This window comes from Meriones unguiculatus, chromosome 7, assembly GCF_030254825.1.
Source record: "Meriones unguiculatus strain TT.TT164.6M chromosome 7, Bangor_MerUng_6.1, whole genome shotgun sequence".
Taxonomy (NCBI): Eukaryota; Metazoa; Chordata; class Mammalia; order Rodentia; family Muridae; genus Meriones; species Meriones unguiculatus.
The window spans coordinates 45564507-45591979 of record NC_083355.1 but is presented as its reverse complement, the minus strand read 5'-3'; the positions used below and the strand labels follow the sequence as shown (position 1 = coordinate 45591979).

Here is a 27473-nt window from a genome sequence, read left to right as displayed (position 1 = left end):
CCTTTCCCCAGTCAGCCAGAACTCAGGAGGCCCATAGTGCAGAAGCCCTCCAGCCAAGCCTGGAATCTGACAGTACTCCACATCCAAGCGTCACACACAGCATGGACAGACCAAGTCTCGGGTACAAGGATCTCAAATCTGCCGTCATCTCGCACCTCTAAGGAAATGGAAAAGGCTACTTACTTGACCTTCAGACCCGCCAGCATGGTCTTGTCGATCCTGCCAAGAGAAAAGCAAGGGCCCAGTCAGTGTGGGGAGGCAGGCTCCCTTCTGCATCCACAGGGAAAGCTGCTACAAGACCTATTTTCCTCCAGTCCAGGAAAGGAAGTCTGGGTTCCATGAGGGTTGGATCACGCATACCTCTATGGGAAGCTCCCCTGGATGGCTTTAACTGTCAACCTGAAACGACCAGAAACTACCTAAAAAGAGAATCTCAGTTGAGGAATCACCTAGATCAGCTTGGCCTGTGAGCATGCCTGCGGGAAATCGTCCTGACTGGTAACTGATGCAGGAGGCACCAGCCCACTGTGGGCAGCACCATTACCTAGGCAGGTAATCCTGAACTGTGTAAGAAAGTTAGCTGAGGGCTGGAAAGATGGCTCGGCAGTTAGACATGCATAATGTTCTTCCAAAGACCCATGTGTAATTCCCAGAACCCACATTTGGGGGTCACAATCAACCACCTGTACCTCTATCATCTAACACTCCTGGCCTCTTTGGCACCTGCATTCATATGCACAAACTGCCCCCCCCCATGCAGGCACATACAGTTAATTAAAAATAATAAAACAAAAAATAATTATGCCTAAGCCTGCCTGCCAGCCAGCCAGCCAGGAAGCGGCACCCTCCATGGTTCCTGCCATGCCTCCCTGACGGTGACATGAGTTTCTTGGTCAGAGACAATGCTGTGTGCAATAGCAAGAAGGCTGCCTTCAAGCTCCTGCCTTGACTCTTCTTGGTGATCCTTCCTCCCCTATAGCTGCTTCTGTCAGGGTTTTCACAGCAGCAAAAATTAAACTGGAACAGAAAGGTACTAGGACTCTGTATCTTAAAGATAGACGCTAGGCTTCAAGGGGCGAAATCTCTGGCTAGGTCTGACTCTAGACCAGTGGACTCTCAACCTTCCTAAGGCTGTGACCCTTTAATACAGTTCCTCACGCTGTGGCAACCCCAACCATAACATTATTTTACTGCTGCTTCTTAACTGTAATTTTCCTACTGTTATAAATCATAATGTAAATGTTTTTGGAGATGGAGGTTTGCTAAAGGGGTCGCAACCCACAGCTTGAGAACCAGTGCTCTAGAACCTTCAACATTCACAAGCACCCCAGCCCCAGCGATCCTCCCATTCCGGGAGATGCCAGTCCAGCAGGCAGGTCCCACCCTGGGACAGGGCCAACAGCAGACTCCAAGGACAATCTCAGGTTGGTTCCCACTGGGGGCAGGGAAGAGCACACTCACTGCAGACACCGTAGCGCCCCCGCCCCTGCCTGCACCGCCTTCTCTGGCAAAGGAGGCAATGTGTGAGCTTCTATTTTTACCCCCCATATGCCGGCCCTTATGGCTGGAAAGGGAGGTCTCTCCCCCCAGAGAAGCAGTGGGCGACGTTTTCCTGTGTACGTCTGTAATGGACTGCAGGTCAGTTCTCCCAAGTCACCACTGTGACTAGTGCCACCACCATCACTTAACAGTCATCACCACCTGTGTCCCTGTCACAGCCTGCGTCACCACTACCCGATAACACCCACCGCCACAGCACAACTGGTGTCATCACCACTTGTGTCCCTGTCACACCAGTGCCACCACCATCATGGCAGTCATCAACATCTAAGTCACCACAATCACTATTCATGTCCTCATCACGAACTTCATATCTCACCAGGGTCATCACCATCACTAACAGCGTCAACAGCCATGTCTCCATTACAACCAGTATCATCACCACTCATGTCACCACCACGATCAATGTTGTAATCATCACTCACAGCACCATCACCTCCCATGTCACCATCATGACCAGTTTTGCTGCCATTCTCATTATTAGTGTTTCCACCACCACTGTTATCACCATCGGTGTCACTAAACTCACCACCACCTCTAGGATGCTTGGCACCCCAGCCAGCCAGCTAACTTCCTCCCCATAGGCAGACTCTCAGGGAAAAGGGGTCTACACAGCGAGGGCGTAGCTGCCCAGACGTCTCCTAATGGCATTAAGATCTGAGCTGCCCTAGGGCCCGCCCCAGCAGAGAGCAGGGTGCCCTCTCTCTGAGAATCCTCCAGTGCCTCTCGGTCCCTGACAGCAGAACCAGCTGCACCCACGGCGTGAGGACCATGTGCCCCTCAGGCTCTTTCCCTAAGGTTCCCACCCTGGAGGCAGACCCACCTCCCCTCCCACCCAGCCTGACAGAGCCCCATATCTATCCAGGACTCAGGACCCTTTACCCTGCTATTATGCTCAGAGCCAGAGCTACTCAATGGAAACCCACACAAACAGGCCCATGTATGTGACATCCTCCTGGGAATCTCTCTCAGTTCATCTAATAGTCCTGCATTGGCAGGAGGTCCCCGTTGGCATGTGGAGAATGGGGAAGCCCATGCTCCCAGAGCTCCCTAGTAGGTGAGATGGTGGCAGCTCTAAGTCCTGCTCTCAGTGTGCCCTCCCAGCCTCTGCCTGGTCAGACAGGTCACCCACCACAGCAGACCTTGCTGGTCCCTGAGCCCCTATCTCTCCCACACAGCAGCCTGTCCTCCAGGGCTCTCATGCTAGAGTGTGGCCCTGAGAACTTACAGTTTGGGCAGGGCTGTGGGGCTGGGGCTGGTCCTTTCAGGAAGCCAAGTCTGCTCTCACTATACCACGACCGCCTTGATGGCGCTGGCTCTCTGCCTTGACAGCAAACGGAGCTTTTGAAACTCCATCTGAGATCATCTTCACTGTCTGGAAGGACCTGGGCTCCAGGATTCTGTGTCTTAGCTCCAACCAACTGTGCATCCCCTAGATGACAGCTGTGCCCAGATCATTACCACACTGCAGTCCAGCCCTCTTTCCCAACTTCCAACCAGACAAAAGGTCCTTGGGGTCCCTACAGACTCAACAAGTTTCAAGCCATCATTGTATCAGAAAGACCCCAGTTATCCCACAAGCATTCCCTGAGCATGTTTGACGTACCAAAAGGACACCCTTACACCCGTGATGAATAAGATAGAGTTGGGACCCAGTTTAGTGAACAATGTGGCCAGCACACAGAGTCCCTTGGACATACTAGGGCACCCTCCCTACTGCTTTCTTTGCCTCTGAGCAGCCCTGGATGACACAGCTGTGTCGCCAGCCTCATATGACCAGGCTTAAGCAGACCATCAGCCAGATTTTCTTGGGAGATCTGGGGCAGTCTAATGCACAGAACTGCTCCTTGGGGCTGGACAAGAAAATGAAAACACTAAGGGCTGGAAGAGAGCTCAGTCAGTAAAGCGCCTGCTTTGCAAGCTTACCACCTGGGGGCTCCAGAAGATACAGTTTAAAAAGCCAAGAGTGGTGGCACACACCCATCCCTGGGGAGGTGGAGAAGGGAGGGGTCCAGGCTCTCCAGCCAGCCATCCGAGGCTAACCAATGAGGACCAACCCAGTGAGAAACCCGCAGAAATAGATGGATAAATAAGTGGGCTCTCTTCAAGAGCACCACCATCATGAATGACACAGCAGCCAACCAGAGCAGGAAACTCATGACCGGCTATCTACTTCAGACACTGTCCTTTACCCTAGGAAGGCTCCAGCACCTAAGACAGAAATCTGGGGGAAACTAGCCAAAATGTACGAGACGGCACCAGATGTCTTCTTTGTATTTGGATTCAGAACCCATTTGGGTGGCGATGAGACAACTGGCTTCCACAGGATTCGTGATTCCCTGGATTATGCAAAGAAAAGTGAGGCCAGACAGAGACTCACAAGACGAAGCCTGACTGGGGGAGAAGAGCTCAGGAAAACATGGAAGGGAATGTGTGATCAATGAACGGTCAAGGAGACTGCGAGGGCAAGGGCTGCTGTTGGCAAGAAGGGGAGCTGGGGCAGAGATTCTGTGGTGACTTGCTCTGCCGTGACCGTGCACATCTCTCTGGAGAGGACTAGCAGACTGAAAATCTTAAAAGTGAATAACCAGTTAATGATAAATGGTAAACAGCGCTTAAGGGATGACACCTGAAGGTGTGCTTTGATCTCTACATACATGCTCACTCACAAACATGTGCCTGCCTGCACACACACACACACACCCTGGACAAATTAAAACACAGACGAAGACCTAAGCTTTGCAAAGTGAGCTTTCTGGTGGCAGGCCCTCTTCATGTGCCACAGTTCATACATGGGTCTGGGAGAACAAGATCCCATTACCTACACCCTGGCCTGCAGAGACCCCAGGCCAATGCCACACATCCCTCCCCCAGCAGGAAGCAGACTGTGTGAGTCAAACCAAGGCCCAGCATCAGGACAGTAGTCCTGACCCCAGCACTGGGGATGGCCTGTGAGCAGACCCCACACCATCATCCGAGGACCCTGTCTTCACTGTCCTATCTGCCAAACACAGAGGGCCCAGTACCCCTTCCTGCAAGAGAACGGTTGGTGAAGTCTTCTCAAAGAGGGAAAAGGAGAAAGAAAAGGATGAGCGGGGAGACAGTCCCTGACCAGAGAGACAGAGCCCATCCCACCCTGCTGTGTCTCCCCAACCTTCCTGCCACCCCCACCAATGCTAGCCATCATTCCAGCCAGGACCTCAGACACCCTCAGTGTGATAATGCCCTGGGCCCAGAAGCTGAGCGGAAACTGATAAGGAAAGCCATAGGCTTCGCTCCCAGCTGAGCTACATGCACTGGCGAGGTGAGCCAAGCCTTTGACTTCAGGCTCTGCTTCCAGCATCTTGGGAGACAGAGGCAAAGAGTGGCTCGGAGGATATACAAAAGGCCAGACGCAGGGCTGGACGGAGCGGAAGCAGGTCAGAGACAGTGGCCAACTCGAAGACTCACCCCCAGAGAGGCAGCAGCCCAGAGGTCTCCTGCCACAGAGTCACAACCGACAAGCAGGAGCAAACATGGATACAGGACACCAGAGGAGCAAGGTAGGTACTTGCTCTGAAACAGAGAGCACATATTCACACACACATGTTCACAAAGGCACGTCCATCCAGCCAAGCACACACCACACATGGTCACATGGATTACAGCCACATCACACATGTACATACATACACACAAATAATCAGAGGTGTGCATTCACATACAGAAGCACGCATTCGCCTGCAGCCCCACAGTCACGCCCACATGGTCGGCCACCCTGACCTTCTGGATCTCTTGTGGACCTTGCTTCTGACAGGGAGGGAGAGCTTGGCCTCCGATGACCCCCTCAGGATCCTCCAAGTGCTCCCCACAGAGCCAACAAGACCCCTCCTCCAAGTCCACTCTCATCTCTGAGGTAGCCCCTTCTGTCACCCACCATCCAAAGCCCCCAAAGGAGACGCTGCGCTTCCTGCCAAACATGGTGGTAGCCCTGGGTCCCAGAGAAGTCCCCGGGGGCTGTTAGAAAAAGCTGACAAGCGGCAGGGTGACAGCCTCAGTGCAGGGTGGGGCGCCAGGCAGGGCACCTCCCTCCTCGCCTGTCCCCAAGTTGAGCTTCCGGTGGGTGAGGCTGCATGGCTAGAGGTGTGTCCTGCACTCCAGGAGGCACAGGCAGGGAGGTCACAGAGGGCAGCTTCCCCACACCCAGAGGAACCCACAGCTCCGGAAGGGGCTCCGCCAGCAGATTGCACCACAGCCCCATTTGGTAGCAGGCCCCACATGGCCCCAGCTTCCTGGAAACCAAAGGAGGCCCAAGGATCCCGTAGCCTGGCCTGGGAGGGAAGGAGAGACCCAGGCAGAAGCCTCAGAAGACTAGGATCCTTCACAACAACCCCCAGATGCCTGAACAGAGAACTCGCTGTTCACCAATGCTCAGCACACACTCAAAAACCCACCACACAGAGATCTCTGCACATATCAGTACACACACACATAAGTATATATCCACATGTGTGGGCACAGAGAAAGCACACATGGGCACATGTACATGCTCATACATATGCCAAGGACACACAGGTCTACTCGGGCACAGGTATCCTCACATTCAAATCATTAGACACATGTGCAAGTAGATTAACACGGACTTTTACAGAGGTAAACGCACACCTATAGATGCCCACCTAGATACATGAACATGCATGAACGCAGACAGGTGTTCATGAGTACACAGTGACATCCACACCCTCAGAGTGCTTGTGTACCTGGAATATGGCATCGCATATGCACACATGCACGCATGCACACTCTGAACTGCACTTCTGGGTCACCCTGAGGGTCTGGACCAAGCTGGGAGCACTCCCGAGTCCTGTGGACAGAGCTGGGAGAAGGACAAGCAGGCTCATCTTTCCAGCGGGAAAACGGGATGGTTCCCAGTCACGCCCACCAGTGCTGACTTGGTGATGCTCTGTGATCACAGACACTGCAGAGATGACAGGTTGGATGGCTCTACGTGACAAACAATGCAGAAGGACACGGAACTTCTCTAGTTGACTCTGATGACCTCTGACCCCTTCTCCACAGTGCTCCAGGCAAAGTTTTGGTTCAGGCTGTTCCTTGTGTTTGCTTGTATCCCAGAAAGGAAGGTTCAGCCTGGGTGAGTTCAGACCTTGCTGGCTCCCACTGGGTACTTACTGTAGCTCATCCCTGTACCTGCCCCATGCCCAGCAGTTTCCCAACAGGTCCCAAGGACACCAGGATGACCCACCTGCCCTAATCTCCTTGAACCTCCCTTGAAGAGAAGAGTGTGTGTACTCAGCCCAGTGATCGGTTGATTTCTGCCTGGGCCTGGGTAGCCCCAAACCTACTCTACTGGCCCCAGCAGCCAGCTCAGAAGCTCTTAGTAGACCCAAAGGTGCAATCCATGTGTATCTCCATCTCTCTCTGCACCTCATCCTAAAGCTGAGACAGGAGGCTGGAGCTGCAGGAGGATGGCAGAGAAAATGGACAGGCACACCAAGTTTGTTTGTTTTTTAATTCCCGTGTGTGTGTGTGTGTGTGTGTGTGTGTGTGTGTGTGTGTGTGACAAGCGGCCAAAGGTGACCACACAAGTGACTGAGCATGAACACGTGCACGTGGAGACCAAGGGGTGGTTATGTATTGTCCTCAGAAATGCTGTTGTCCATCTCCTTTGAAACGGGGTCTCCAAAACGGGGTCTCCCATTGGCCTGGAGCTCGCCAATTCTGGAAGCTTGCTGGCCAGCAAGACAGGTATCCCAGGTCCCTTCTCCACCGGGCTGGGTTTACAAGCACATCATCATGCCTGGCTTTTTACACGTGTTCATCACCTGTGCTAGAGACTGAACTCAGGTCCTCACTTTGCCTACTTTGTCATCTCGCCAACCCCAGAACCAAGTTTAACAAGCTCCTGTCCAGCTATGTCAGAAGCCAATGACCCAGCCTGAACTAGGACACTCTTCTCCTCGCCTCTCCAGTTCTTCTGCTCTCTCACCACTGAGAAAATCCTAAGAAAACGCTTGATGAGCAAGACAACAAACAGCCCATCTGTCAGCTCTGCCTGCTTCCTTAGCCAAATCTGAGACTTCCCCTGAGCCACCAAGTGACCTCACTGGGTACAAAAGCTCCAGGGCGAGCCAGACAGTTCCCAAGGGCGGACGCGGTGGGCATCGCATGAGTCTACCAAGAACAGAATACCTTCTGCAAACGTCTCGCTTTCCGTCAGTTAGCAGAGCCAAAGGTGAGGCTGTCTCTGGAGCACACGTCGATATGTTTTCATGTATGTGGTGAAGAGGTGGTGTGACAGTTGCACCAGACGTGGGCACACCCCGCCACCCACATGGACCATGTGTGAACACTGCCCATCACACCTAAGCCAGGGGAAGAAGCAGATGCTCTTAGACTAGGCCTCCCAGTCCACAGAGACATGAAGGTTTGAGGACGCCTGTACCAGGTGTTCCACAGCCAAGTAGGACACAGGCCCAACCCAAACAGCTGCGGAGTAATATGGCAGCAACAGGGTGGACTTCTGGCTTGAGACTAGGCTAATCTCTGTTTCCAGAATATCCAAGAAGTTACAAAGAACACCTATAGAACTCAGCTACCCCTCCAAGGAGCAAGAGCATTCTGGGGCATTTGTAGCAAGAAGACGCAGGGCATCCTGGATTCCTGAAGGACATTCGAATCCACGGGCATTGGAAAGAATTGGAAAGAACCTAGAATCCCTTCATCCCCAGGGTAAGAACTAGACAGACAGAGGGACGCTCCTGTGTGACTTCATTTCAGTACCTGAGCTCTGGAGGCAGGTAAGCGCCATTCCAGAGCCATCTGCACTGGCCCCTACTCAGCCCTCAGCCTCCCAAGCCATGAAGATGGGTGACCTCACCTAAGTTACTTAACCTCTCTGGTCTGTTATCTTCTCTGTCATACAGGAAGGGTGCTAGCACTCTCATGAACAAAAACGCTTGGCACAGGCTATGGGAACCATTATAATTACCACTCATCATGACTCCACCCCCTGCCTCAGTCCCTTTCAGCTTCCTGTCCCCACTTACTCTGCCCTTTTGGTTCCTCTTCTGTAGGCAGAAGGAGGCCACCCAGCTCTCTGGGAAGGATTGTGAGCCAAGCAAAAAGGGAAGCACTAAGTGAGCCTGCCCAGCCTGCCTCCCCACACCCACTCAGCCACCACAGCCAGCACCCTCCCACACCGCCACTGACCTGATGAGAATGAACCAGAGCCAAGGTAGCACCCACTTCTGGGAGATCACTTTAAGCCAGCACTGACCTGACCACCTAGCCTGGTTCAGCCAAATACACTGAGAAAGAGACTGTAATGCAGAATTCTGCAGCACCCATTGTATAATGGATGACTAAGGCCTTGAAAGCAGTGTATGGCTCAAGGTGGAACAGTAATGATATGGGAGAAAGCAAGAACCAAGGCTTCCTAGCACCTGGCCAGATGGGCTCCATCCCTCCCTCCTGGGTTCCTACACACACACACACACACACACACACACACACCTAATGGCCTACTTTACGTCACACGTCACAAGGTCCAGCTTCCCTGCTAGAGCCTATGGGCATTCCGGAAAGACCATCCTAGGGGACAAGACTTGTCAGGGCCTCAGCTTTGAGACAGAGCTCCAGGTACCTCACCCACCCCGTAGGCTTTCGGGGAGATGGAACCAGAGAGCTGACTGGGAGTAGAGAACAAGCCAGGTACATGTCAGCAGCAGCCCCTCCACTGTGTCTCTAGGGCCCCCAGGACAGGGGAGAAGGAAGGAGCAGTGCAGTCTCCTCTGCTACCAGTGAGGACTAAAGAATGAGACAAGCTCCTTCCCAGGGCCAGGGATGGGCAGTCACAGAAAACTCCAGAAACAGATGCCCCTGGAGAAGCAGCACTGAATGTCACAGCCATCCTGTCACAACCCGTGTCAGGAGATGGCAGCCGGCTGAGCCGTGCAGCTCAGCTCTCATCTCCCCCCTCCACTGTAAGTTCGTCATCTACCCTCATCAAATTGCCCTGCAGAGGCAGAGAAAGACTTGGATCTCTAGGGGAACGCAGGCCACTTCCCTGCATGCCTCTCAGGCCGTGACGGCCTGTCCCATTGCACAAGTTCGGAAAAGGAAGGCAATGACAGAAACAACTGCAAGAGGCCACTTGTGGACACTGGGCTTCAAGAGCAAGACTCACACACACTGCGACTGCACAATCCCTATCTGCTCCGGACAGCTGGCTTGCCACGGAAGTCACCATAGTCAGCTGTAGGCTACCAAGTGACGGGGTTTGTCACAAACAGTTTAAAGTAACAATAATGCAACACTTTTACCAATCAAATAATGACTTTTAAAACAAGCAAACGAAAAAGCCATCACTCTAGAGCTGGAGAGTAGTTTGTGGCAGAGCGTTTTCACAGCACGTACCAGGCCTGGGTTCTAGCTGCACAAACCAGAGCCAGTAGGATCATGATTTTGAGGCCAGCCTGAGCTACATAACAAGACTGTAAAGCTAGGCTTGTAGTGCCATGACTTGGAAGGCTGACAGGACAGCTGTGAGAAAAGGCCAGTCAAGCCGTAGAGTGAGACCCTGGCTCAAAATAATGATAATAAAGTGCATATCTATAATCCCAGCATTTAGGAAGTGGAGTCGGGAGATTCAGACCTTCACAGATGGGTTCAACTACATAGTGAGATTGGTGTCAGCCTGGGCCACATGAGACCCTGTCACAAAATAACTAATAAAGTTTTAAAAAATGGCTCACTATAATAGTCCCAGCAGTTCTGGAACTTTGCAGACCAGGCTAGCCTCAAACTCAGAGATCCACCTGCCTCTGCCTCCTGTTGGGATCAAAGGTGTGCGCCATCACACCTAACTAATTATGCAAAATATTTATTGCTCCTTAGACAATTTCCGAAAAGAACCTTAAGCAGTGATTCAAGAGTGGTTACGTCAAAGAATGGGAATAGAATTGTCTATCGGGGCTCTAGAGGGTGCAGACTTACTAAGTGTTCCTTATGTTGTAGTGGTGTTAACATTGCTATATCATTAGCACACTTTTGAAGAAAAATATTAGATGCTGGTGTGTGTGTGCGCATGGTATGATGTTGCATGTGCATTGTGCATGTGTGTGTGTGTGTTTCCACGTGTATGGGTGCTGAGAGGTGCAGCATAAGTGAAATCCCAAAGTGTCTTCCTGGCTCACCCTCCACTTCATCTCATTAGACTGGGCCTCTCACTGAACCCCGGGTGTGCCGATTCTGGCTAGGCCAGCCTGCCCTGGAGACCTGCCTTGCAGTGCATCAATTATGGGCAGCCATCACCAGGCCAACTTCTACATGGGTTCTAAGGATGGAAACTCTGGAGACTTCCATGGTAGGAGCGTTGTCTACTGAGCCATCTCTCTGGCTCTTGGTTTGTTTTTTGAGACAGGGTCTCTCACTATAGCCCAGACTGGCCTAGAATTGATAGCAATCCTCCTGCCTCAGTCTCCAGGGTGCTAGGATTACAAGGAAGATGAGAAGGAGAAAGAGTTTGTTATAAATAGGGTAATTTTTTTTCAAACCATCTTAAACTCAAGGTTCAGAGTCCAAACTGATCACTGAGCCCTGGTGCCAGCTCCATCCTTCCCTAAGAGGGAGTCTGTCCTTACAAAAAGGGAGGACCAGGGTCTCTATGTCTGATTCCAGGTGTGTCTGCCTTTTACTCTGGTCTTCCTAGTTAAGAACATATAAAGGAGTCTAGAACAGAGGTTTTCTAAAAGGAATTTGACATTATGAATAAAAATCTTTCAAAAACATACAAACCAGGCTCAATGGGGTGGTAAAGACCTACAATCCCAGCTGCTAGAGAGGCTGAGGATTGCTTGAACTCAGGAGTTTAAGGACCAAGCTGGGCAACACACTGAATTTCAAACCAAGAGAGGAAAAAAAAAGTTCCTGGGTGTGGTAACTTTCTCCAGATCTCTATCTAACACACATGCCTTTAATCCCAGCACATGGGAGGCTGGAAGGAATATCGCTGCATGTTCGAGGCCAGCCAGAGCTACATAGTGAGAATCAGTCTCAAAAAATAAAAAAAGAAAAGAAAGATAGAAAGGAAAAAAAGAAAGAAAATGCATGCCACTGGTACACCTAAAACACCAGTCCATTACCTGGCTTGGATCTGGATGTTGCTTTTGTTGCTTATGCTGAATTATGTTGAATTGGTGAGAATTCATTAATGTGTAGGCTTAAGCTTTGTACACTACTATGGGAGTATATTACACTTCAATAGAAAGTTTGGTTTGTTTGGTTTTTTTTCAAAATATGCATGCCCTTTGACCTAGCAGCTCTATTTCCTGTTCTGCTCCCTCCAAATCGGGCATGCTCAGAGGTGAATGCCTCGTTGTTCTCTTCTGGTCTCCATCACACAAGTGTCTTACCCATGAACTGATGGAAACAGCACCTCCTAGAAACAGCACAGCTGGCAACACAAGGGACCGCCAGGGTACCGCACTCACTCCCAACGAAGGGCAACGCCAAGGCGGGGCTCAGAGCCAAATAAAGGGAGCACAACCCCAACCAGACTCTTTTAAGATCCATGGTACTTTACGTGTATGGGTATCTTGTGTGCAGGCCTGGTACCATGGATCCCCTGGAAATGGACTTACAGACAGTTGGGAGCTACCATGTGGGTCCTGGAAATTGAACCTGGGTCCTCTAGAGGAAAATGTTAGCATGTTCTGCTGAGCCCTTTCTCCAATCATACTCTGTGGGCTGAGTGCTTGAAAGGAGGGTTATGGGACAGGAGTTTTTCACCCTCTGTTTTTCTAAGCTTCCTTACAGCTAGGAGGTCTGGTTTTTATAACCAGGAAAAACAAATAGTGAGTACCCTTTAGTGGAAGCCTAAGGAGACGACTCCAACGTTAGGACGTAGGTCTTTGGGTGTGTTGAGGTGCAGCTAGAGCCCAGTAATAGATGGCCCTGGGTCCAACGGCCAGCACCAATGCGTGCATCTGTCAGTCACGTTCCAAATGTACCAAGTGTGAAAATTACCTGGACTTGAGGACCCTGGGCTCAAACTCTAACCCTGTGGCTTATCAGTAATGTGACCTTAGGCAAGCTCCTTAGCTGGCCTCTAATAGGTCTGCGGCTCAGACACCCCATCTGCAAGGGACAGATAACAGTACCCTCTTCTTAGGGGCGCTGGGGGTCAAAATGAGACCACACATGCGAAGTCTTCAAGGCCAGGCCTGCCACGGACCTGCAGACTTGTCGGTTGATGTGACTGTTGAGATTCTTTCCCGTCACCAGGCATGGTGGCACATGCCTGTGATAGCAGCTACTGCAGGAGCTGAGGCAGAGTTCTATTTGTTTGTTTGTTTATTATGTAGATGAGTGCTGTATCTGCATGTACACTGTACACCAGAAGAGGGCACCAGATCTCACTGTAGATGGTTGTGAGTCGCCGTGTAGGTGCTGGGAATTAAACTCAGGACTTCTGGAAGAGCAGCCAGTGCTCTGAACCACTGAGCCATCTCTCCAGCCCCTGAGGCAGGAGGATAGTGTGTTTGAGTTAAAAGCTTGGAGTACATTGTAAGCTCCAAGCCATACTGGACAATGTAGCAATACCGTGCCTCAGAGAGGCAAAGGCAATCTGAGCTAACACATTCAGAAGCGGAGCCAGGGAAGTGTCCCCAGATGATTCTAATCCAGTAAGCGATTCTGGGGTGACACACTAGCACACTCCCATTGCTAGTAACGGCCCTGTTGGGTTCAAAAAGCCACCCTGAGGGGCTTCTCGCTGAAGAAGATCGCACCTCTAGGCACCTCTAGGTCTTTGTCCTCCGTCTGCTCACTCCATCCAGCTGAGCCCCCCCCCCCAGTCTCTTCCACACAGCACAGCATGGGAGAACACTGCTCACCAGGGTGAGGCAGAAGGCACAGGTATGCACGCTCTGCGCAAGGAGAGCACGGAATGTCTTGTTTTCTTTTCTAGGATGGCAGCCACACTACCTCTGGCAAAAGGGATAGAGGGATGTAGCAAATCCTCAGTCTTGCAAAGGATGAGCAACACCATTACCAGGTGTGAGAGCAAGTGCTCCCAGCCTGGGTTCCAGCACTAAATGTAGCTGTGGAGAAAACATTTCAACTCCCCCAACCTGGGCATTTTCAACTATAAAGACTAAGAATAAATTTCTTTCCTTCTTTTCTTCCTTCTTTCTCTTTTAATTTTTTTTTTTTGTTTTGTTTTGTTTTGTTTTGTTTTTTGAGACAGGGCTTCTCTTTTGTAGCACTGGCTGTCCTGGACTCACTCTGTAGACCAGGCTGGTCATGAACTCACAGAGGTCCAGGGACCTCTACCTTCCAAGTGCTGGGGTTAAAAGCACCACAATGTCCAACTTTTTCTCTTGATCTAGGTTCTTGCTAAATTGACCAGGCTGGTGGTGAACCTGCAATTCTCCAGCAGCTTGTTCCGTGTTTGAAACAGAATCTCATTACACAGCCTAGGCCGGCCTGCCTTTGGGATCCTCCTGCCTCCTGAGTGGTGGAGTCACAGGCGTGTCCACCACACCTGCCATGGTGAACTCTTTCTTGAGAGAGCTTCTGATGACCAGAAGAGCCAAATTTTCTTTTTCCAATTAAACCCTCATCATAACCATGTTCACTTTCCTGATAACAAATTAGAGCCTTGAAGTTAAGAAATTGAGCCCATGGTCACAGGGCTGCTGGTCACAGAGTCCATCAAGAGCCCCACCCTCATGGTTTCACCATCAGCAACTCGGATGGGGCCAACTTGGGTCAGTAAAACATAGACAAAAAAGGCCTTTGCCAGGCCACGGATGCGGCTGGGTTCACAGAGTCCTTGCCTAGCGCACACCCAAGTCTACATTAATATCCCAGTACCGTATAAACTGCGTGCTGTAGCACGCCTGCAGTCCCGGCTCTCAGGAGGGCGGAGCAAGAGGATCCCCAGTTACATGGCAAGCTTGAGAGCAGCCTAGTTTTACATAAGACCTTGTCTCAAAGAAGAGAAGGAGGGGAGAGGCAGGAAATGGGGCGGAGGGGGGAAGAGGAGGAGACGGGAGGAAGAGAGGAAGGAAAAGAAAGAGGAGGTGGAAGAGAGCAGGAGGAGAGAGAGCCCAGTAGGTAAAGTGCTTGCCCTGAAAGCATAAGAGTCTGGTTCACTCCCCAGAACCATGTTTTGGAAAAAAAAAAAAAACAACAAAAACAAAAAAAAAACAAAAGACAGGTGTGGTGGTGTGCGCTTATAATCTCAAGGCTGAGGCAGAGCTGCCTGGGAAAAGCCAGGCTCCTGCTCGATGAGTCCAGGCCACTTCTCAGAGAAAGAAATTAAGGTGATGACACCCACAGAACAAAGCACATGGTGAGGCCAGCCCTGCTCTCCACGCATGGGTATCTACCTGCATGCACACGCACATGCCTTATGCACCTGTACACGCATGAAAGGCATGTGTACACAAAAAGACACAGAGAAAAAAATGCCTTTTCCGTCCAAGCTTCTCCTCTTCCTTCTACAAGCCCCACCTTTGGAAGCACTCTCGGTGTCCTCACTTAGCAGATGGGGAAGCCAGGCATGGAGAGACCAAGTCATGTGCTCCAGGTAAGCGCTGCACCTCAGAGAACCACAGAATCATACTGTATCACTTCCAGGGCTCGGTAAGAAAAGCAGGATATCTTCTGCATGGTTTTCTTGGGATGTTTGCCCCTTCACCCAGCCATTATGCTGTGCAAAAGCACAAGCTAGCGCACAGGAAGAGGGCATGAATAGGCATGAGGAAAAGAGCGGTGTGTGACACTAAGCCAACAGCCAGCATCGAGTGCCAGACATGAGCAATGGAGCCAGCAGGTAATTCACCCTCAAGCCTTAAATTAGCCAGATGACACTACATAGAGAAGATATGAGAGTCCCTGGTGAGCCCTGTCCAAATTGCAGATTCACAGCGAAATGTCAGCGCTGTTGTGAGCCATATGCTTCTGGTGGCTTCGTATGTCCTACTAGATCAGTAGAGGAGCAGCAGAGCCTAAATTTGAACCAGCCGAGCTGGCTCTAGAGCCGTTTTTGCAGCAGGCCCTGCTACGCAAGAGGCAGTGCAGAGGAAGGGGCAGAGGCAGAGGGCAGAGGCACACCTAACTTCAGTCATCTGCCCCTCATTCATCCAACACTTCCGGGTTTTATTGTTGGTCTGCTTGGGTTTGGCTGGGTTTTGGTTTGATTGTCAGTCCCTGCTGTGTTCTAGGCTCTCTGCTAGTTCTGAGGAGATCTGGGGAAATACACCCATGCTCCGTTGGGAAGTGGGATAACTTTAAGCGGGTATGTATAGTAGATTGATGTGATTCAAAGGGGACCAGATGGCCAGGGAGGCCTGTTTCAGTGGGGTAACCCTGAATGGCCTCTCTGAAGACACAATGAAAAGGATGAGATGGACACAAAGAGCAAAGGGATAAGAAGCAGTGTCAGGAAGAAACCCAGCTCCATCCCTTCCTGGCTGTGATCTTGGGGAAGTGACCTCCACAAGGAAACAGCAATGAGATGCTACTGTCATCCCCACAGGGATGTTCCAGGAAGTAAGTGAGCTACCACTCCAGCCTGTGGCTGGAGCCTGGCACAGGAAGAGCTGTACACCAGTAGTTACAGTTTGAATTCTGCAGAGAGCAAGACGGAGTAGGAAGCCCCAGGCCCCAGAGGCCACTTTGGCTCCTGTAAAAACAACCATAGTAACCAAAGCTATTGGAGAAGGGGGTGCATAGGGGTCAGGGAGCCTGCCACCTGCTGCACAGATGACAAGAATGGGAGCAGGGTGGGCAATAGGAGGGGGCATGCGTGCCTCCACAGAGAAAGCTGACACACGGGCTCTTCCACCCACCCCAGCAGCCATCTGAGTCATCCCCTTAGACCCACATGTATGTCCAAACCCTCCTCCCCACAGAGCTCAGGAGGACAGGGCTGGAGGTTGGACATTCGCTCTCCTGGTGCCACCCTAAAGGCAGTGGACTCCCACACATCCCAAGAGGGGGCATCAGCTTTCTCAAGGCAGTGGGGAAGGGGCAGGGCAAGGAAGGCTGGTGAGAGGGCAGAAGTAGGCAGGGGGGGAGGAGCTTCAAGAAGCAGAACCCCTGCTGGGGTAAAGCATCACCTGCCATCACACCCTCCAGAACCCTGGAGAGCACCCAGCAGGTGCCAGCACATACACCCAAAGGTCCCCCAAACAAGCACAGCACATGCACACACACACACACACACACACACACACACACACAACACCTCAGTCCTCCTGTCTGTCCTGCCACTCTCCTCCTGCTCTGGGTCACTTCCAGCCACTGACCCTGGCTGTACCAAGGACCTGCAGGTGCCCACACCTGATGCCATCTGCTGATCCAGACCTGTTAGATCCCAGACAGCCCGGCATGACCCAGAAAGGAGACTGACTATATCTAAGTCAGGGAATAGAGGATAGGCGAGCTGATCTTAGGAGAAAGATGCAAATCCAGAACCAGAAACACAGAGCAGAGGGGTCAGCCGGGCCTCTGTCATAGGCTGAGGCCTCCCAGCCCAAGCCTGGCTTTGGTATGCGAAGACCGATGGCTGCTTTGCAACATGAGCAGATGGGCAGGAAACCCTTATCCATATCTGTATGCCCTTAGGGGTGATAGCAAACAAAGAAAACGGAGAGAGAATATGATGGGTAAGATCAGGCATGAAACAGAGCTCTCCACTGGAGAGGTAGCAAAGCCCTGAAAATGGCGAGGAGTAGATGGATAGGGTGGCATTACAATTTTTTAAACTAAACTTATTAGAACAAAAGCCACTCTCAATAGCAGAGGCCAGACCTATCTTTAAGTGACTGCTGAACCTCCAGGCTCTGTGAAATGTGACCTTGCCTGTAGACAGAGAGATGGAGACAGTGACCTTTGCAATGCCAGCCTGAGCTGTCTGTGCCTGAGCAGGAGGCAGCTGGGTACTTCCCTACAGCGTGCCCTCTCCTGGAGGGAGTGCCACGTTGCTTGGAGATGAGTGAGGGTTGGGCACCGACGAGGGCCACCTGGTACCATGGCAACAGGCCCTGGCTAAGGCACAACCACAACTTCTTTAGCAGATCATGACAGGACCTAAGCGTTTGCAGTGATACCTCCCCTGTCAAAGGCCAGGAGGAGAAGTGAGCACATGGGAAAAGAAGAGTGAGGAGGCTAGAGGGGCCAGCCCCTGACATGCTTGGCTCACGTCTGCGTGGCTCATGCCGCAGGACTCCACAGGTAGCTTTCAGCAGCTCCTTCCTGCCCTCCTGCCACCATCCTGTCCCCGAGGCCAGGCTGTGCTCTGTCCCAGACACCTCTAACTCTGGGTGCCAAAGCTGCCTACTCACTCCCCGGCCTTGACCTCCAGCATTTGACCACCTCCTTCCAGTCTGCTCTGTCTCCTGTCATGCTCTGCAATTTCTCTAGGCCTCCCCAGCCCCCTGCCCTGTCCTTCCCTGACTACAGCCCAGACCAGTGCCCACGACCATCTGCCAGCTCCAAACGCCAGCACTCACCCTCCCTCCACTCCTCCTTCAAGCACCTGCTTCCAAGAGACTGCTTGCTCGTCCTCCCCTGCCCACTTTGGGGCTCTTGCACCCTCATGGGTATCATTGGCTCCAGTTCTCAGAATGTGAACCAGATCTATTCAGGCTTTGCAGACTGGGCCACAGCCCCAGAAACACTGACAAGAACAAAAGTCTGACCACTGGGAGGGGTCCTGGGGGTTGTCTATGCAGGCTCCATCTCCACACAGGCAAATGGGAATCTGTACCACCAGACCCTGCAGCCTTCCCAACTGCTGCTAGCAAGTCCATCCTTAGCCAGGGGTGGTGTGTGTGCCTGAATCCCAGCACGAGGGAGGAGGAAGCAGAGGACAGGAAGGTCAAGGTCAGGCTGGTTTAATGAGTCTGCCTCAAAACTATCTTTCCAACAAAAGCACAGGGTGCCATCCACCTAGAACCTCAGCTGCTGGGGCATGGAGGCCATCATGGAGCTACACGGCAAAATCTTGTCTCAGATAGATAGATGATAGATAGATGGATAGATAGATAGAGGCAGGCGGATCTCTATGAGTTTGAGACCAGCCTGGTCTACAAAGCAAGTCCAGGACAGCCAAGGCTACACAAAGAAACCCTGTCTCAAAAAATAAAATAAAATAATAAAGCCAGGTATGGTGGCAAATGCCTTTAATCCCAGTACTTGGGAGGCAAAGGCAGGTGGATCTCTGTCTGGTCTACAGAGAGAATTCCAGGGCTCTATTAAAAAAAAAAAAAAAAAGTCTAGGTTAGATTGCCCCACGCCAGTGTGTCAGTGCAAAGTGTCCTGCCCTGCCTCCTATTCCAGCCACCTCTGTAAAGACCAGCCATGTCCCCTCACCACCCCCACCCCCCGTCCCTCAGCCCCAGACCAGAAGCAGCGTCTTACACATGCTGCCCAACAGAGCTGAGTGGTGGCTGCCAGGCCCTCTTTGCAAAAGTGTGTGGGTCTGCACAGAGTCACCCTGGGGGGAAGGGGAATCGCTAAGAGTTTCCCCAAGAGAGCAGTTCTGACTCAGCCTTTAGGCTCCCCAGAGACCTACAGAAGAAGAGCGGCAGGTGGTTAAGGAAGGCCTCCGCATCCCTTGCCTTTCTCCTCCCCATACCCTCTGCCCCATTGCCCTGAAATCACTTCCCAAGTAAACCACCGGGGGCAAATCCTTCTCCCAGGCGTTTCTAGGGTAGGGAGTGGGGATGAACACACAGAGCGACGACGGATAGAGCAGCGATTCACACCTAGGACTCCCTAGGACTCAGTGTCAACCAATCGTCACCAACAATGTCACCAGAGAGAGTACTGTGCCACCACGGCCATCCATGCCAGGGCCCTCTGCCTTCAAAGTTCAAATCAGTCTGACCATCTGTGACTCAGCCACACTTGGTGACACTTATTTGCCTGTCTGTTTCTTTGGGGAATTTGGGGTTTGATTCTGAGTGGTTTCTGAGACGGGCTCTCACTTTGCAGCCCAGGCTTGCCTTGAACTCATGGCAATCCTCCTGTCTCAGCCTTCAAAGTACTGGGATTACCGGCATAAGCCACCACACCTCAAGAGAGATCATAGGCAAGAGAGTGAAAGGCTACGGAGGTGTCCCTCACAGGAAGACCTTCTGGAAGAGAGAGCACTTCGTGTTAAACACCACCCTGAGCTGACAGAGACCCACCAGCTGTGCCCTGACCCTTCTTCCCAAGGCGAACATCTGCCCCTGCCCAAGAACAGCAACCACAAAGGCTTCATCCTACCATCCCATCCCAGGCCTCCTCCAACTCCCCAACATCTAGTTGGGGAGGAGGGACCCGAGGCAGCTTCCAGACACCTGAGCAGCCACATCCAACAGACACGCACCCCAGACCAGGCAGCTCAGAACCCTCGCTGAATGGTGATGTCACAGCCTCTCCCAAGTCCTGTGGGAAATCACTGCCCAAGACCTCACAGGCCCTGAGTCACTCCCATCCTCCAGGCAGCTGTGCAAGCTTTCTGTTTATTCCTCGCCCACAGCGGAGGGGAGGAGCGCTTTCTTCTCAAAGGGAAGCTGAGACCCATGGGGCTCAAAGGTTGCCCTAGGGTCACAAGGCATCCCTGAATCCCGGCCTAGACAACTCTAGTAATCCCGTTAGAGTCAGCCCTGATGGGGGCCATTCAGAAGTTGACCCCTGAATTCAGAGCCCAAACCCCAGTAGCATGTAAATGCCCTTCAGATTGGGTAAGGGTGAAAGAGGGCTGTAGAAGAAAGAACGGTTCCTTACCAGCTTCCAAGTCCAGACATAGCAAGTGTGGACAAACACAAAGTGGAGTCCACAGACACCCCCTGTCCTGTAAACAGGACCCCGACCCGTGGCTGGCATTGCCACACCCACCCAAGGCCTCTAGAAATGAGCATCAGTCAGGCTGCAGGCTGGCCCTGCATTATGGGTCCATGAGAGTCTCCAGAGCAACAACCCCAATCCTACCTCCTCTCCCTGGAACAGCACCAGCCAGCCTGTGGACAGACAGGCCGGGGCTTTTGCTCTTGCCATTGAAAACAAGCGCTCCCTCTCCGAGCCGCAGCCTAGCTCCAGAGTCCTGCCGGGGTTCCTAGCTTCTTTCCTGCTTCTACCACCTGTAAACACCCACGTCTGACCTCCATCTCGGCCAGCGTCTCTCAGCAGACTCCAACAGGGAGAGGACCAACATCACAAACAACACACACATGCACACGCGCGCACACATACATGCACGCACACACGCCCCTCTTCACGGTGTGTGTGCAGCGCCGCACCCGTGCACCAGGCAGGGATTTCTAAGGACTGTCACCCTACCTCCCAAACAGAGCCCAGTGAGCCAAACCGCTCCGCGCGAGGGGCGCGCGGGCTCACCCGGGCCATCTGTGCTTTGCCGACACACACGTCCACTCACAGCATCCACGCCAGTTCCACGCTCAGTCACACCCGGGACTCCTGTCCAGATGCACGCCAGCTGTGAATACAACCCAGCCCCGAGCCACTGACCTTCCCACAGAATGTCAACAGTCAGTCCCGCCGGCTCACCAAGCGCGCGCGCTGGCCGGCGCGGCGTCCACGGCTCTCCATCTGGGCCGAGACCCCTCCTCCTCCTCCTCAGAGCGGGGTTCCCTCGCAGCCCGCCCAGTCGCGTGCACCGTCACCGCGCCGCGCCCACGCGCACACCGGCCGGCACAAAGCTGCGCCCAGCCGCCCGCCTGCCGCAGCTCGCACACCTGGCGGGCGCGCCCCCGACTACGGAGCGCGCACACGCAGCCGCTGCCCCCGCCCGCTGGGGCCCGCGCTCCTGCCCCTCGTGGCCGTTCGAAGCCAGGTCCCGGGGGCGCCCACCGCGCAGCCGCGGGACAGGAGTCGGGCAGGAGCCGGGGTGTCAAGGGCACCAGGTTTGGGGTACCGTGGGTCCTGTGTGTCACGCACCCTGGGAGGATGCTCGCCTCTGCGCAGCCAGGGGACTGCCCCCGGCGGCTCCTTCTGAACAAAGGCGCGGGGTGGGGCAGGCCCTGGGGACGGGGAGGTGGGGAGAAGCCCACCTGCCCGCAAAGGTTCCTGAAAGACAGGGCACACTGCTCTGGGAGAGGGAGGCGCAGAAAGACCCGTGCGTTCCTAATGGGGCTTTCCGGAAAAGCGTGCTTTTGGGGAACTTGGAAGTAGAGGCCCATCGGGGACTGCCAACCCCCTCCCCCGAAGCTGGCCCCTGTCTGAGACCTGGCAGCCTACAGCTTTGGTTCATTTCCTCTGCAGACACCATCCCACCTTCCACCAAACCAAAGGTGCTCCTGAACTTGAAGACGTTGAGGGAAGGGAACGGTGTTCCAGGAATTCTTCCTAACCCCCACAGCAGGCAGCCTCTGACACACATCCACTAACGAGAAGCTCATTCCCTGGAGGCAGCTAAAGCCCTAAAATGTCCGTTATTTGCACGGAAATCTTCCTCAGTCCTATCCGTTGGTCACAGCTCATTCTGTTCTGGCCACAATGTTCTTTCTGCTTCTAGAACATACCTCGCACTTGCTGTTTCCCTTGCAGGGATATATTCTTACATCCTCATCCTGAACCCCACCCTCATTCCCTAACACCCTCACCAGCACCTTCTCCAAGTGGATGTCTCTTTTTGCGGTCCAAGACCTCGTTCCACAGCCCCACACAGGTCCCTTACCATCTCCATGCCCTGTTTTAGACTTCCTAGCAATCTGATCAGCTTGACAAACTATCTTCATGTTTGCACGTTGATGGCTGGCCTCTCACACTGGGGTGTGGGTGTGTCCCATGCAAGAAGGAACTTAGCCTAGACTGCTCTGACCCCAGCATGTGACCCAGAGCACAATGGTCAGAGGGGGAAGGGGTCCAGGGAGGCAGGAATGGGCAGGCCACAGCCGGGTCCTGAAATGCTCATTCTAAGGGCATTGGAGGACAGGATATGGCGTGGGATCCAGCAGGGGAAAGGAGCTCTCACTACCCGTGGAGTCCACACACAGACAGCCTTAGAACAAAGAGCATTTCCTTCACTTTGGATCCTGCCTTGAGCACCTGAACCCTGAATTCCAGCTCTGGGCGGTAGAGAGGTTCACTCAACACCAACCTTGACCACCTGAGTTTAGTGCTCAGGACACATGTGGTGTAAGGAGAGAATCGAGTCCTGAATGTTGTCCTCAGACCTCTACAATCAGGCTATGGCACACATGCACACCATGGCACACATGAAGGCCACGGCACACGCTCACATGCATGTGCGCACACTCACACACACACACACACACACACACTTCATAAATGTAATTCTAAAGGAATAATAAAATTGAAAATTGGGAACAAACAAACAAAAAAGACAAATGCTTACTTTGGTCAGTATCTGAAACAGAAGCCACTCAATCAGAACCCGTCAGGAAGCTGCTTGCCTTGCTCAGGTGCCTGAATGCAGACAGGATCAGAAGCCAGCTTTGATTTTACCTTGTCCCTGCCATGCTATCCACCATCAGCCCCCTTATCCTCCAGGAATGTTCCAAGCCCTCAGCCCCAGTGGATCCTGAAACCAAGTTCAGTGCAAAACTCTCAGTGTACTGTTTGTTTGCTTGCTATAAAAATGTCTTGGAGCACTCAGGAAAATGTAAATCTCTGAGTTTGAGGCCAGCCTGATCTACATAATGAATTCCAGGCCAGCAGGGGTAACTTGTGAGACCCTATTTTAAAAGAGAGAGAGAGAAAAGGAGATTGGAGTGATGGCTCAGAGGCTTAGAACACTGGCTGCCTTTGTAGAGGACCTAGGTTTGGTTCCCAGCACCCACGTGGCCTCACAACTGTCTGCAATGCCAGTTCCAGAGGCCATGATAACCTCTTCTGGCCTCTACCCACACCAAGCAAACACATGGTGCACATACAGACAGACACAGTTGTTCACATAAAATAAAAATAAATAACTACAAATAACAACAGAGCTCCCAGACCTGCAATGGTTCCAATTACAAGTTGTTGACTTTAGGATTGTGTGAAAGTAAGAAGACTTTTGGTCTCTTTCCAGGCTGGAGATCTGCCATCGATACTCTCCTGAGATGCTGGACAGCAGCCATGAGCTACAGCAAGGGTAAACAGCTGATTCTACAGTGCACAATGTTGCCAGCATCTTTGGAAAACAGGTCTTCAATAGTCACTGGACATAATCAACACGTTATTGTAAAATAGGCTAATGTAATGTTCAGTAGATCAGGTGAGTTAAATGCATTTAATATCTTCAATTTACAGTGAGTCCGCTGAACACAGCACTGTAAGTTTTTTGAGCATCTGTACATAAAAACCATTATGAAATTGAGAATTTTCATCCTTTTCCCATAAAGCACTTCACAACTCTCTGCTGACAGACTTGTCAGCATCATTAGTCTGGCACTTTGTAGGCCATTAATGAAGAGTTACCCGAGCACAAGCACGGAGACACCAGCGCCGTGGCCTGACAGCCAAGGCAGCGGCTACGTGACCAGCAGGTAGGAAGTGCATACAGTGTGATACACTAGGCAGATGGATGATCTACGTATTCCAGCTGGGACAAACCAAGAAAGAACCGGATTCCACTGGCTTTGCAGAATAACCCACCATTTCAGCCTTACGAATGTTTCTGGAACTCCCATGTACTGCTTTCAGACTGTGTTTAACTATTTGAAACTATAGAAAGTGAAACCTCGGGTCCGAGGGCTCACTATGCTAGGTCTGGACCTACGTGCCAGCATCCAGGGCAGCTTGGATCCCACCATTGCCATCTTGTCTACGAGATGATGCCCAGGATCCTCAGCAGGGTCACCAGCAGTCCACACCCATCCCGGAGGCACCATAAACATGCCAAGAGAAACCCACTCAGCAGCCTCTGTAGCTGCATTCCCCCTGCCCACGTTCCTCTGTGCCACCTGAAAGGCTCTTATGGGGAACGAGAATACTTTCTTGCAGAAATGAACATCCGCTGTCTCACACTTCACCACCCCCAGTGCAATTTCTAGTCTAGAAAACTTATCAGATAAACAATCTTTCCCTGGCATGGTGGGTTCTCGGGGAATTCATTCAATAATAATAATCATCCATTTCTTTTCTAAGTTTCCCCCAAGCCAATCTCTTTAATAACAGCCTCTGAAACATGGATCAGGACTGATGATGTTCACCCTGGTAACGTGAGGTTCCTGTGTGGCCCCGCTTTCTCTCTTTGCAGAGAGGAATCACCCTCCAGGACCTCCGGTCTTTGGGTGTGCGCCTTGCGGAAGGGAGTCAGTGAACATAGCGGCCACTAGCACTTTCTCTAGCAGCTGTTAAGTCTCAGCTCCTCCAGCAGTAAGGATGGTAGTGCCCAGATCATCAGATGGCTGCAGAGACTCGATCAGTTCGTTCCCATATAGCCTTTAAACAACACACAACAAGCACTAACATAATAAACAAAAACTGTCTGGGGGGGTGGTACAAACCTGTGATTCCAGCACTTGGGACACTGAGGCAGGAGGACTGGGAGTCCTAGGCTGGCCTAAGCCTAGGCTATAAAATGAAAGCCTGTCTCAAAACTAAAGATGATAATAGAGAGGGAGATGCCGCTCTGCTGGCAGAGCACCTGCCTGGCACGTGCACAGCCCTGGTGGGGTCCCAGACTGCATACACTGGGCATCTGTTGAGAATAAGTGTTCAGTAAGTTCTGTGGTGATCCGAGCACTGGGAAGGTGGAGGCAGGAGGATTAGAGGGCTACCTACTGAATCTGAGGCCACCCTGGGCTGCGTGAGATCCCATCGCAAAGAAAACAATACTAAAATAAAACTGACGATTCTATTACAAAAATAACCACAGACATTGAGCTGTGCCAGTCTCCTCAATCCCCTGAGCGAAAGTCTGTCCAAGGGTGAGATCTGAAGTCCTGACGTGTGGTAGGAGCTGATCTCTTTTTTTAATGGGTGTGCGTGTTTTGTCTGAGTGTGTGTCTGTGCATCGCAGGATTGCCTGGTGGCCACAGACTCCAGAAGAGAGCACCAGATCCCTGAATCTGGAGTTACAGGGGTTGTCAGCCACCTCGTGGGGGCTGAGAACTGAACCTGGATCTCTGGAAGAGCCACCTCTCTTAAACACGGTGGGAGCCATCTTTCCAGCCCTATTTGTCACTTCTGTAAACACTTGTTCTGGGGGTTGGGGCAGGGAAAGCTCAGCGGTTAAGAGCACCAGCTGCTCCTCCAGAGGTCCTGAGTTCCATTCCCAGCACACGTGGTGGCTCACACCCATTTACAGCTGTAGTCTATAACTGTAGTCCCACGGGGATCCGACGCCCTCTTCTGGTGTGCAGACAAAACACCCATATACATAAAATACCAAATAAAGCTTAAGAAAATTAGACTTTCTGTGTTTGTGTGTGTGTAGTGTGTATAGTGTGTGTGGTGTATTGTGTATAGTGTGTGGTGTATGTGTGTATAGTGTGTAGTGTGTAGTGTGTATAGTGTGTGTGTAGTGTGTGTGTGTAGTGTGTGTGTGTAGTTGCCTGAGATCAGAGGCACTGCACACTGCTGGAGCTGTAGTTTCAGGCAGCGTCAGACACCTGGTGTGGGGCTGGGAGCCACGATCAGGTCCTCTTACTCAGGACTCTTAACCACTGAGCTACTTCTCCAGCCCCTACTTTTTATTTTGAGACAGGGTGTCACTGAGCATGGATACAGGGAAGTGCCTGTAGACATCACAGGACAGCCCCCAGGACTCGCTGAGCTCCTCCCGCCCAGGGAGGGGCTCGGTATCTGGCTTGGGTCATCAGCCTTCCATAACAAGCGCTTTTACCCACCGAGCCATCCTGCCTTTTAAAGTGAGCTCCAAGCCTGAGAAATCTCCACAGGCATCCCATTCTGAAGACTCGTGATGTTCTGAAGCGAGGGGAAAAACTGCAGGGCCTTGAACTGACTCCACTCACTCCACGCATCACTTCAGCCGACAAACCCTTTCCGGTACCCCAGGAATGCTCGTCACCACGGAGGGCCAAATTTTCACCTGTGGGTTTATGAGCCAGTGAGGGCTAGCTGTAGGCACGAGCAGGAAGCCTGCACCCAGATGGAGAAGGGCTGGGCATGGTGGCGCAGGCTTTGAACCCGGAACTCGGGAGACAGAGGCAAGCCGATCCCTGCGTGTCCCAGGCCAGCCAGGACTGCACAGTGAGAGCCTGCCTAAGAAAAAAGTGAGGGGCTGGGAGAAGAGGGGGAGGGCCATGCGGAAGTTTCCCTTACCTGGAAGGAGACTGCAGGTCAGCCCGGCTGAGGATTCTGTGCTGCTGAGGGCTGTAGAGCCAGTGGAAGGCCGCCAGCGTCCTCTCTTCTACCCGGAACCGCCCTTCCTGCATGTACCTGTGGGAAAACAGGAAGGTTAGGCCTGCTGAGCTTGCTCCTCTGGACACGAGACGGCTATCCCCACGCAGGCCCACTCAGCTGCCGGAAAAAGCCCATCTGCACCGGCTGCAGGAAAATGCTCTAGTGAGGAGGCAGCCGTGAGGAAAAGTCTCAGCTCAACAGCAGACAAGCTTCCTAGAGGCTGGCTGCCCAGAAGAGTCACTCGGAAGTGATGAGTTCCCTGTCCCGGGACTTCTGTAACCAGATTCCATGCATCAGAAAAAGGTCTATCCTGTCACCCCAACAGGGCTAAACCAATGGAAAGGAGAGGGCAGGGTCTGTGTGAGTGTCTGTGTGTGTGTACTTGCTCACACATGCACATGTGGAGAGCAATGTTATATGTCATCCATCACTCTCCACCTTATGTTTGAAACAGGTGTCTTACTGGACCTGGAGCTCACTGATTGGCTAGGCACGCTAACCTAAAAGCCACCACCACCAACTCCTCCTCAGGGTCCACCTGTTTCCATATCCTCCAGCCCTGGGCACAAAGAGAA

The 27473-nt window shown here is 52.3% G+C and overlaps 1 protein-coding gene across 9 annotated transcripts in view; it reads right to left on the bottom strand.

Moving 5' to 3' along the window:
* Positions 1–27473, bottom strand: part of Rap1gap2 (RAP1 GTPase activating protein 2) — a 223270-nt gene that overhangs the window by 173735 nt on the left and 22062 nt on the right. For 3 of the 9 annotated variants that reach the window (XR_009592920.1, XM_060387325.1, XM_060387323.1), the window contains exons 2-3: positions 26818–26934; positions 184–219 (exon numbers count right to left, since the gene is read on the bottom strand). Coding sequence is in view for 7 of the 9 variants with exons in the window: in XM_060387323.1 (XP_060243306.1) it covers positions 184–219; positions 26818–26934 (153 nt within the window). In the remaining 2 variants the exon portion in view is untranslated. Of the gene's footprint in view, positions 1–183; positions 220–5476; positions 5536–20553; positions 20769–21090; positions 21316–26817; positions 26935–27473 lie in introns of those variants that run through there. The other 6 variants (XM_021642094.2, XM_060387326.1, XM_060387327.1 and 3 more) reach the window with 6 other exon arrangements.